General features: G+C 41.3%; 1 protein-coding gene across 7 annotated transcripts in view; it reads left to right on the top strand.

The window, feature by feature from the left end:
• Positions 1 to 12,370, top strand: part of ABR (ABR activator of RhoGEF and GTPase) — a 725,529-nt gene that overhangs the window by 510,163 nt on the left and 202,996 nt on the right. For all 7 annotated transcript variants that reach the window (XM_063955968.1, XM_063955969.1, XM_063955971.1 and 4 more), the window contains one exon: positions 11,671 to 11,723. In XM_063955968.1, coding sequence (XP_063812038.1) covers positions 11,671 to 11,723 — 53 coding nt within the window. The remainder of the gene's footprint in view (positions 1 to 11,670; positions 11,724 to 12,370) is intronic.

The raw sequence follows: 12,370 nt of genomic DNA on the forward strand, positions 1-12,370 counted from the left end.
CTTTTTAACTTCAGTTCAGGGACGCCACTTCCTTCTACTTCAGCCTCCGCGCACAGGTAACAAAATGGGTGGCGGGGAGTGGCTAATGATCACTATCGCTGGGGAGAAAACACAGCGATTTTAACTAACTTTTGCAGCGAGCTAGTCAAAATTGACTTGCCTGCACAGTCTATTTTTCCCGGCGATAGCGATCTGGTGGGGACGCGCATCGCTATCGCTGCCTGTGTACACACGGAGCGATATGCACTAACTTTCTGAGCGATTTTGACTATATAGTCAAAATCGCTCAGTTATATCGCTCCATGTGTATGCACCTTAAGAGTTTCAGGTTTTGTAAGGTGTAAAGCTAAATAGTATGATTTTGATTACTGGTAGTCTTTCATTTCTATGTACTTCAGACATCCTCTCAGTGGTTATATTGCCAAATGGTGGAGGATTTTTGCTTTTTGAAATCAAAATGGCTGACAGACATGCAGTGGCTCTAAGTGAAATTTACAAGGTCATACTGACAGACATCCATTTGCCGTTTAACCTCTTCCTCTTAGAACTACTCTGTTGCCGTGATTGGTGGCAATGTGGAGATGATTTTATTATTTTTTAAACAGAAATAGGCATGTGCCATACTTAATGGTAAACGATGCATTTTTGTGTGAAATACCCTTTTATTTTCCAATGCAGTGTAGTTTGACCCTTCAACCACTATATGACTGGATCTCTGAGATATTCAGCCACACAGATAGATGGTCAAATTGCCAATTCAGTTGTGTAGTCTCTGAGCCTAACAACCATATTTCAGTCTCCATGGTTGCACAATCTTCCTAGTGGGAGTAATTGTTTGATTTAATCTAAAATGGCTGAGAACCAATCGTATAGGGTCAGACTTCGCTCCTGTATAGTGCTTGTTTTGTAGCACACACACACAGTAAAATTCTTCACCAGCTGGGGAAATTATCCAGTTCTTAAAGCAAAGATGCACTGTTTGTAGCCAGCTCTCAAGGATAAATCCAGAGTTATGTTCTGGAATAGAAATAAATGTGTTTGTCTCTCCTTTAACTCTTTATGACCCATTGCATGTTACCCATTGATGACACTGGTAAAGTAGATGAATGAGGCCTTAAATGACACACAAAATATGGTTTGTCATTTAGACCTGATATCCATCCTAATGGACAATCATTTGTTAGCGTTGTAGCTCGTACACCAAAACATTGCGATTAGTAGTAATTCAATATTTTAATGCTCTAGCAACTCCAATGACTGGTCTTATAATGAATTTGCAGAAATTTGGTTTTATAAAGTACATTGTTTTACTTGTAAAGACCCTTGTGGTCTTTCACACTCATAGCGACCATTACAAGTCGGTGCTGCCATCTGCCACATACTTTTCACAGTATTCTCGTGCATTTAAATGGGCATTGGTATCTGAATGGCAACCATCATAACAATACCGTCTGCACAATACATTTTTAGAATAATGATCATTTTAAATAGACAAGGGTTCATAAAGGGTTAAGCTTTCAGTTGTGATTTTGACCAATTCCTGCAGCAATGTGCAATCATTTTACAGTCCGTATGAAGCCATTAGATTGGATACGATGGATAAATCTGGCCGAACAATGACCTCCATTGCCTGTTTAAGTGGAAGTGCAGAGGGCAGTGCATCAGCTGGTCACCTTAATAAATTGGTAATTTTAATATGCATCATGTATATTACAAATTGCTCATAGTAATGCGGACATCATATCTAACGCCTGGATCAGAATGTATTTATGCACCCAAAAAGTGACAATATGAGCACACTTCGTTATTGCAAGTGTCATCAGCAGATCGGGCCACTGTCAGGCCCGTTATCGCCCATAAGTGGCCAAACTGAGCATCTTGTACAATTTGCCTCTCAAACTGTGTTCAAATTGATTGGCGACCATGTATTCAGCGGGGTGGGCTGCACCTTGTGTCTTCTTTCTAGATTCTTATTCTGAAGCTCTGGCCATTATGAATGCATGAAGTCTGTGTCTGATTGAACACAACGTTTTCATTGTATGAAATGAATGTCCTTTGAAATAGAATATTTACTTATTTTAAAATGTACCTTCATTTACCTATTATAAAATGTACCTTCATTTACCTATTATTATAAAATGTACCTTCATTTACCTATTATTATAAAATGTACCTTCATTTACCTATTATTATAAAATGTACCTTCATTTACCTACACTTGACAAAGTGCTTTCAGGTTATAATACTAATGTGTGGAATAAATGTTCATAAACCGTTCCTCCTGGCAGGTGGCAAACCTTTTTATTTTTCTTGTGCTGAATATGTAGCATGAGGAGTGACCCAGAGATAACCAAAGTAACCTTGAAAATGACAGAATCAAATGTATTGATTGAATTATTTGCAAATATATTGCATTACAGTAAAATATAGCCTGTAAGGGTAACCTTAGTACTAAGTATTCTATACCAGCATGCCTTACAGCAAACACCTCTGGCACAATAGAAATCTACACAGTGCTCTGTTGATAACCTTTCAGTGTGTGTGTGTGTGTGTGTGTGTGTGTGTGTGTGTGTGTGTGTATATATATATATATATATATATATATCATTATATATAGTCTGTACATAGAACAGTCTACATAGTACTACCATGGCCATACAGTAATTATGAGCCCTATTCAGAGGTGTCTGCAGCTCTAACCAATAAACGGAATACAACCAAATTTAGTCTGACCAATGTTTTAAATGGTCCATAATTTAAAAGACAAAACCATGTTGGTTTTGTTTTTTAAATGACTGCCACTTTAAAGCATTAGGCAGACTCTCCAAAAAATCTTCCAATGCAGCAAGAAGCAGGCTATTACATTTTCCCATTAACAATTACATGAAGACACCCTTACTGTAATAATCATATTTTTGCCTGTCCCAGTTCTTCCTCTCCAGGTGTATGGAGAGTCGGGTCAGTAATATGGAATAAAAACTGTACAGAGACGCATGTCTATGCCTTTTTTTGGTGAACATCGAAAGTACTGAATTATATTTAAATTATTATTTTATTTTTTTAAATGATCCAGTCCTAAATGAGCTGCACATCTACAGTGGGGGTGGATGTGACCAACTTCAGATAATATATTGAGGGAGAGAAATAGCTCACCATTGAGTGACTTGTTGGACACCATATCTCTTCCTTGTGACTTTATATTGTCAATTTTGTCTGAATATTGCATAGCTAAACAACTGAAAAATTGTGGTGTTTTTTTTATTTATTAAAATATATAAATAAAGGTGTTTAACTTGTGTTGTTAATAAAATGGAAATAGCTCACTGGTTTGATGCAGAAAGTGTCATGTCTGCTTTTCTTGTGGCCATTGTATTGGATTATAATGTTGGTTTAAAACATTCATGACCATTATCGTTCTTTGTAAGGCACCATAAAAGAGCATAGGACAGTCGCATACAAAGCATACAAAATATTATCGTGCAGAAATATAGAACAAGTACAGATGACGTTGACAAAGAAGCAGCTGACGTGAGACAAAGTATTGAGATGTCTCCCAGTCATAAGAGCTAACAGTCTAGAGCGAGATAGCAACGCTGAGACAGTAACATAGCCGGACTGGAGCTGGTAAAACATGCAGAGGGAGTACTCTGTGGTGGGGGGTTTATTAGGCTATAGGGAAGAGGGTAGTATTGAGAGCACTTGGAGAATATGATCAGATGGGGTTTAATACTTGAGAGCAATACTAGACAATTTGCGAAGGCAATGGTAGAGAGCTGCTTTCCATAGAGTTGAATGGCCTAGGTCAGGGGCAGATCAAAGATGGTAAAAGGTAGTGTTTCTCGTGACGAGGTCACAGATCTATGAAATGGAGCAATTTGTGTAGACTGTTGGGAGTAGCTTGAATTTAATTCTGGAAGAAATGGAGAGCAAATGTATTAGTTTTGCAATGAATGTGGGGCGAGATCAGTCTCACCGCAGTATTTAAGGCAGATTGTAGAGTCGACAGATGGTGAGGAAATGGTCAGAGGGTTCCAGAAGTCAAGATGGGTGATGAGAAAATTCGTAAGGATTTTGTACAAAAAGGTTGTTATAGACATGTTGAGCTTTATGTAGTGGTGAGACGTAAGTGGAGGTGGCAGAGAGCTTTCTTGAAAAATGGTGTAAATTTTGCCTTTGAAGTATGTAGTGAAATCATAAGCAGTGAGGGTGAACATAGAAGTAAATTGATGGTGGGAAAGAGATATAGCGGTTGGTGGGCGAGACATAAGGAGGGATAGAAACTTGACATGGAGGAAGTTTTTCTCCAGTCATTCAAGCGCAGCTTAATAGAGGATCTGGTCAGGATTCTGTACGAACACAGATGTGGGTGCAGTAAGTAAGGTAGACCTAAAGGAGAGCAGAGAGCGAGGAGGCAGGTTTTGAGCTTGATGTGTTGTCAGATAGTTGGGAAGGTGTGGGGTCCAGGTTTAGGGGAAATGTCACCAGAAGATAGGAGGAGAAGAAAGAGGACCAGATAAAGGAGTTATGTGGTTGAGAGTGTAATTCTCTTAGAACAGGCAGTGAAGAGGGTTTTCACAATACAGGCAGGAGTAGTGATGAAGAGAAGGGTATTACAGACGTGTTACAGAAAGTAGGGGTGAATGTATGTACATTAGGAAGAAGGTGGATACGTGTGCATGGAAGGGATGGAGAGAGAAAAAGACATTATGCTTGGTACAGACGGTCTATTTTTTTCTATTGGGACCGTTTTTCGCCTAGTAGAAGGTCCAAATATTTGTGCTACACACACAGTTTTATTTTTGAAAAATCAGCAGATTTTTTAAGAAATCGGCTAATGGGAAACATCAGGTTTACCCACACACTACCCGATTTTTACAACTGGCCATACAGTATGGTTATATTATTGAGAGTGCACACACACACTGGTTTATATTGGGACATTGTGGCCATGATTTTCGTTCCTGTCTGCCAGATCGGAGAATTGAACGGTTGTATTTGTGTGCAAGAGTTATCTGCGCAACAATCATTCATACATACTATACAATAAATTAGGCCGATTATTGCCAAATGGGCCCAATAAAGCATGAGTATTGACAGGAAAGGAATTGTATAATACCCTTTTCAGACATAAGATCCGGGAAATACATGGCTACGACCCAAGTCCATCAACTCTGGAATTTTCCAGGTCTCAGTAATACCCCTTTCAGACTGACAAGAGCTGGGTCGCACCCAGGAATGTGTACACAGGTGCTTCTCAGGTGCGACCTGGCTTGAGACCCCTTCAGACTTGCGCCCCGACCCGGCATATTGCCGGGTTAGGGACGTCACCGCTGACGCTACCGGAGGATGTGCTTGGAGATAATCATCTCCAAGCACCGCCTCCTCCTATGCATAGAACGGGTGCCAGGTCACCTTGACCCGGCATACCCGTTCACACTGCACCGCATCCCGGGACGATCCCGGATTCAACCCTGGTCGAGACCTGGGATGAAATTCCCGGGACGCTCGTCCCAGGATATTGTTCCTGTACCCTTTCACACTGAGCCATTTTCCGGGTTGATGCGCGTTCATGTGCAATAACCCAGGACATTTTTGTCACTCTGAAAGGGGTATCAGAGACGCCCATTCACACTATATCAAACACCCAGGAAATTCCCAGGTTGGATGCGTTCACACTGAACCCAGGTCTGCTCTTGAAGTGTATGTAAAGGTGACATTTTCACGTATATTACTCAGCCTTTGCTATTTGTTAATGGCAAATATGTGGTTTTATTTCCTATTTAAATACATTTTTCTTTAAAGCTTTGCTACTTGCTAGGTCATTTTTTATTTTTTTTATTACTAAGGAGCTTCCACTGACATTCCCCCTCCTACACCCCGCTATCAGCCCGTATTACCATTCCTCAGTGTCAGATCAGCCCTTCTCATGTGAGAACTTCCTGTATACAGCATTTGCATAGTCTGCTGTGTGATAGTCTAAACTTAGCTGGGTTATGTTACAGCCATTAGCTGAACAGCCAATCAGACAATTTTGTTTTCGCCCAGAACTAAAAACCCAGGTTGGATGTGTTCATATTAGAGGTGACCTGGGTTTAACCTGGAAAAAACCCTGGTACAGAGCAGGGTTTGTCAACCTGTGACTTCGACTCGGGTTGTTTCGATGCACGTTCACTGGCAAAAACCCAGGTTTTTGCTATACGTGTGAAAGGGGTATAATACCCATGTCACACTAGCACAAAGATCCTGGGTTTTTGCATGTGAACGTGTAGCATCCTGGGATATTTGTGTGCTTGAAAGCATTCTATTCTCATTAACAGGGTCAGGACTGAGACCCTGGAATTTCCCGGCTTTTAGACCATACTTGCCTACCTGACCCTCTCCGTGAGGGAGAAAATGCTCTGTTCCTGGACTTTCCTGGTAATGTACGATTGCCATCACCTGTGGTGAAACACCTTTCTTATCAATTAACTAGCTCACCACAGGTGATGGCAATCATACATTACCAGGAAAGTCCAGGAACAGAGCATTTTCTCCCTCATGGAGAGGGTAAGGCAGGCAAGTATGTTTTAGACCTGGCGAATTCCTGGCTTGCATATCTGAAAAGGATACTAGGGGAGCTGAATCAGTCCATAGAAAGCAGGAGCAGAAGTAAAAGGATATCACTGAGCAGCAGTGAGTCAGTGGTAGCTAATAGCATGTTTGAGAAAGTTTAACGTCTTTACAAGGTGATTTATAAATCCTCATAGGGAGCGTCCAGACAGTGCATGAAGCAGGTGCATGAGGTGATGTAACAGGATCTTTGTATTCTACTCCTAGTTATAACTGTAGGCTATGCTGTGTCACGCTAAACACACACTCGTAATAGAAACACACTAAACCGTAGCAATGCTTAATACAACAGCACGCCTGAATAGCAGACTAGATACTTGGTGCAGAGATTACATTAATAAGTATCATTAACTTAATAAAACAGCACACCTGAACAGCAGCTTAGATGACTGGTTCAGAGGTGGTGTAAAATAATTACCATCAAGTTAATTAAAAAATTTGTGTTTATATATTGAGCACACAAAATAGCATGCTTTATTAAAAATACCATAAGGCTGTTCTAATGTATAACTGTTTCTTTGTGGTTAAAGCGTTGTAGTTCCTTGAAATGTCTTTGCTTTACTGTTCTGCAGTAAATGTGATTGTGCCCTACAGGTGCCTCCTTTTTCTGGTGTGCATTTCAAATTCACGAATGATGATTAATTAGTGGGAGGACTGAGCCCCATGCTGTTTGAGTGTTCTCATTTAAGACAACTGCTGTAGTATCAACTCCATAATAATTGTTTTGACCCCATCAATTATGAAAGTTTAAGAGTGATCACCGAATGCCACCTGATGGGGGCAGGGCCGCAGCACAGTGGGAGCATGGCTACACCCCAGGTAGGCTTGTAGCATACCTTGGGTATAGGAGTAGGTACACCCAATATAGGTGTGGCCACATTCCATAGACCCCAGGCTTTGAATAGTCACTGCTAAGCAAATACACCCCCTAGACTAGAGTGTATTCTGCTTGAATGGAATCTAATCATAGACACAACTATTAGGAATGTTTGGTTTTTACAGGGATTGCATTTCTCGTATAGATTATGATCAATGATGTTTATGATCCATGTTGTGCAGTTCATGTGTTCATGGCCACAGGTGTACTGCAGTGGGGACTACAGGTTCAGGTGTCCACATCAGAGCAGTAATCGCTTCTACACAAGAATATGTTGCTGTTTGTGAAGTCGTATAAAGATTGGAAACGAATTTATGCCTTAGCAGCATCAGTTATATTAATACTTGGTTGCTTCTTCCGGAATGGCCCATAGTGACTGGAATATAGCCAACCACAATTAAAGTTAAACAGTAATGAGGTACCTGCAGTTTCACAGACTTTACTGATTGTCTGAAAAGTAGGGCATATCTGTAGTTCCGACAGCCTGGAGCAACATAGTGATCTGAATTGTACGTTTCAGCTTACAGGTAATTATTTTGTTCTTTCAGGAAGTGCCAGGAGTATTGTGACGTTGTCAGTGTTCTCTTTTGTAGTTCTTAATGCACTATTGTTTAAGTGATATGCAGAATAGAATCATTATTTGCTGTTAAGGGATGGTATATAGTTTCCAGCATCTGATATAGGGGCAGATGTATTACCCTGGCGAAGGCATAAGGAAGTGATAAACCAGTGATAAGTGCAAGGTGATAAATGTACCAGCCAATCAGCTCCAATATTTAAATTAACAGTTAGGAGCTGACTGGCTGGTATTCATCACTGGTTTTTCACTTTCTTATGCCGTCTCCAGGCTTAATACATCTGCCCCATAATTACCAGACATCCTTTTACTACGCTATTGGGTAGTGTGTATGCACTCTTATGGGCCTTACACACTGGGCGAGAATACTGAAAGATATAAACGATCTCTTTCATTAATGACTGAGATACCGTTCATATCTTTGTGTGGAGGCACCAGCGATGAACGATGTGCGGCCCCGCACTCGTTCATTGCTGGTGCCCCATCGCTTGTGCAAGCAGGCCAATATGGGCGAGATCGTCCGTACTTGTCTGCACTGCTATGGTGACGGGGGAGTGAAGAAACTTTACTCCCCCACCCCCCCGCCGCCGGGTCGGCCGTATCCGCCATCGTGCAGCTCGGCGGCGGATCACAAAGTGTGTAGGGCCCAGTAGATGTACTATGGGGCAGATGTATCAACCTGGAGAAGGCATAAGGAAGTGATAAAACAGTGATAAGTGCAAGGTGATAAACGTACCAGCCAATCAGCTCCAATATGCAAATGAGTTAGGAGCTGATTGGCTGGTACGTTTATCACCTTGCACTTATGACTGCTTTATCACTTCCTTATGCCTTCTCCAGGTTAATACATCTGCCCCAATATACCCCCAATATCATTACATGATCATAATACCATTACAGTACTTATAGTATTAGACAATAATACATAGCCACACAAAAAAAGCAGGCCTCAGTATTTTGTGAGCAGCAGCATTTCAAGGGGTGTGATACATTACATTGTAAGTCTTATGAATGGACCATTACACATAAACTGTTGTGAGGTTATTACTGTGGTGCCCTTACAAACTATCATCTTATGAATGGACCATTACACATAAACTGTTGTGAGGTTATTACTGTGGTGCCCTTACAAACTATCAAACTCTGATTATTGGTGCATCTATGTTATAATTTTGCTGATCAGCCTGAGCAACAGTGACAATTGGCGACACATGTAAGTGGCCATTTGGATGCAATCTGTTGGTGCAGTCCTGGGGTGGAGCAGCAGCCGCATCTCTTCTGGGACCAGCGTAACTCTCTGCACGGTTCACTTGACATTTATCGTAAAAAGTTACCAAAATGGATATGTTTTCTTATGGCGCAAACATCAGTAGTAATGTGGTCCTGGCCAGCATCTAATCCACCTCTGTTATTAGTATTACTTGCATCTTGAAAACAGTTACGATGCTTGAAGCCGTGTTCATTTCCTCCACAGGTTTAGGCTGTGCTCCCAGGTATACCCGCCTCACACTACTGGGTGCATGTTACCCAGCACAAACATGTCTCTTAAAACTTTATGGCGAGGAGCTTTTTCTATTGACTCACTATAGTAACACTGTCTGGTTGAACTGCCAGTGAGTATGTAGTTCTTCATAGAGGCATTTACAGTTCGGTTCTAGGTTTAAAGGCGTTAAATTCAATAGTCTGTGATAGGCTGCTGCTTCCCCACCCTGTGGCAACATCACTTCTATTTTTATCAGCAGCATTTCTGCTTCTTTATGTAATGGGTATGGCAGACAAGCTACTGCTAACTCATATGGAAAGTGAATTGTCACAGACGGGGTACTAATGCAGCTCCGTCCTTAGTTGTGTGTTCTGGCCAGCACCCAAGTTTCACACAATCACCACTTCACCTTTGTAAAAGAGCAAGCAGCAAATGACCTATGATACTTTTGCTGTGAAGAACAGATGAAATGTGCCTATTATAATGGTGTAATGAAGTCTAGATAAGAAAAATGATCACTATTCATTGCTGCTACTAAATGAGACTGGATTTCTTTATTTTGTTCTGATATTCCTTTTGTCGGCTGGCTGCACCTGCCCCTTCACACATTCCCTGACTGTAGTGTATGTAAAAGAAGTATAGCCTCAAGCATGCCTAGTTCACTGGGAAACGTGATAGACCGTATCATGCTGCATATCTGTACATGTAGGGGTCAATTCAATTCTGTGTGAGTTTATAGCACCTGCAAGTCAGTACAGCAACAGCCGCACTTTACCGCAGCCCAAACTCGCACAGAAGTGCTCACTGCCCCCTAGAGCTGCAATCAATTTTGAGCAAATTCACACAGAAATCAGGCCGCAAGGGTTGCGAGTTCGGGTGCCGTTGCATCTATCTCCTAAAGACGCCTCTTGCTGCATTTTGAAGTTTAATTACCCGGCATTGCACAGCCAGTTCCTTGCGTCCATTCAGTTTGTTTACAAATACTGTATAAATTAGATATACATTAGAGTAGTTTCCAACTATATACCTGTTCTCTGTCTTGTATATTTACTAAAGTGTGGGATTGTAGAAGTGGAGAGGTTGCCCGTGGCAACCTGTCAGATTCTAGCTATTATCTCCTAGGAGGTGCTAGATAAATAAATGCAATATGATTGGTTTCTATGGGTAACAGCTCCACTTCTATAAACCCACTCTTTAGTAAATATACCCCATAGACTTATCTGAGTCCACAGTGTCACCTACCAATGATAACATACACTCTCCTTGAACTGGTCTATGACACACAGCTGCTGTTTTGTGCGGGCATTAATATTTACAAATAAGGCTGACAGTAGGGCTCTGGGAGCAGATAAAGGCCCATACACACTTGACGATGCACACATCGTTAACGACTTCCCTTGAACTTCCCTTGAACAGCTGAGCAAACGACATGAGCATACACACTACCAACGACCAAAGACCATTCATCGTTGAAGCATCCAAGCTGAAGAGTTTATTAAAATAATGAGCTGGGAACAGGGCTGGTGAACAGTGGCTTGGTCGTTGGTCGTTCACACCATACACATTCAACGACGTCTCTGGTCGGTAACGACCATAGTGGAAATTGAGCATACATGCTCCACAGATAAGCGAGGGTCGTTAACGTCCCGCGGGGCCGCGCATCGGTGGTCGTTGGATGCATACACACTTGACGATATAATGAGCGACGTCGTTGATGAGGGCTGAAATGAACGACGTCGCTCACTTTATCGTCAAGTGTGTATGGGCCTTAAGGCAGTTACATGACAGAGACGAGAATAATGGCATTCTTGGGAATGGGGAGGTCTGCAAACTGACTTAGTGAAAGTTTCTTGGAAAATAGTAATTTTATCTCTAAATACTTCCTTTAGAAAAATTCTAAGAGAAAATGGACTTAATAATGGACCATAATGTCCTGCTGGTGAGGTATAGTTTGTTTAGATTGATCTTTGTGGGATTTCAGTGCTGGTTTATGCAGTAAGCATGTACGACTTGCAGGACGTTGTACCATCTATGACTGCCCTTCCTATGGACAATCTGCCTACAGTGCATTTCCTGTGTGTTAGCTTATCTGCTCCTAATGCCCTTTCCTTTTTCTCATTTTAGCACTGCTCTACAAACCTATTGATCGTGTGACACGGAGTACATTAGTTCTGCATGTGAGTAGCAATGTATTAAACATAACCAAACTGTTATATATGAATAACTTTTTCTTTTTGTCAGTGAGTTATAAAATAAGGTGATCTGTAAAGGGCCGATAAATCTGAATCTGACTGATCCAAAATGTAAAAATGTGACACATTACAGTAATAACCTTTTCTTAATTCAAACTCTACAAAATAGGTTTTTTTTTTTGTCATTTAAGGATTAGTGGAAGTAGATGTGAAAATTGTTGCTTGTGCGTCACTGGTCCATAAAACACATATGTAAACTCAAGATCTCTGTTTTCAATTCGGCCCTATTGAAATGAATGGTCGTTCTCGTGGGTTGATGCTGAACGTTGGCACATGAGCCGTGCCCTGCGTGGTTTAGGACATTTTACATGACACATGCAGCCACTGTGTGTAACAGTGAATGTAATTGATGCCTTAGAACAGGGGTTCTCAAACTCGGTCCTCAGGACCCCACACAGTGCATGTTTTGCAGGTAACCCAGCAAGTGCACAGGTGTATTAATTACTCACTGACCCATTTTAAAAGGTCCACAGGTGGAGTTAATTAATTCACTTGTGATTCTGTGAGGAGACCTGCAAAACATGCACTGTGTGGGGTCCTGAGGACCGAGTTTGAGAACCTGTGCCTTAGAA

Source organism: Pseudophryne corroboree, chromosome 2, assembly GCF_028390025.1.
Source record: "Pseudophryne corroboree isolate aPseCor3 chromosome 2, aPseCor3.hap2, whole genome shotgun sequence".
In the NCBI taxonomy this organism is placed as follows: domain Eukaryota; kingdom Metazoa; phylum Chordata; class Amphibia; order Anura; family Myobatrachidae; genus Pseudophryne; species Pseudophryne corroboree.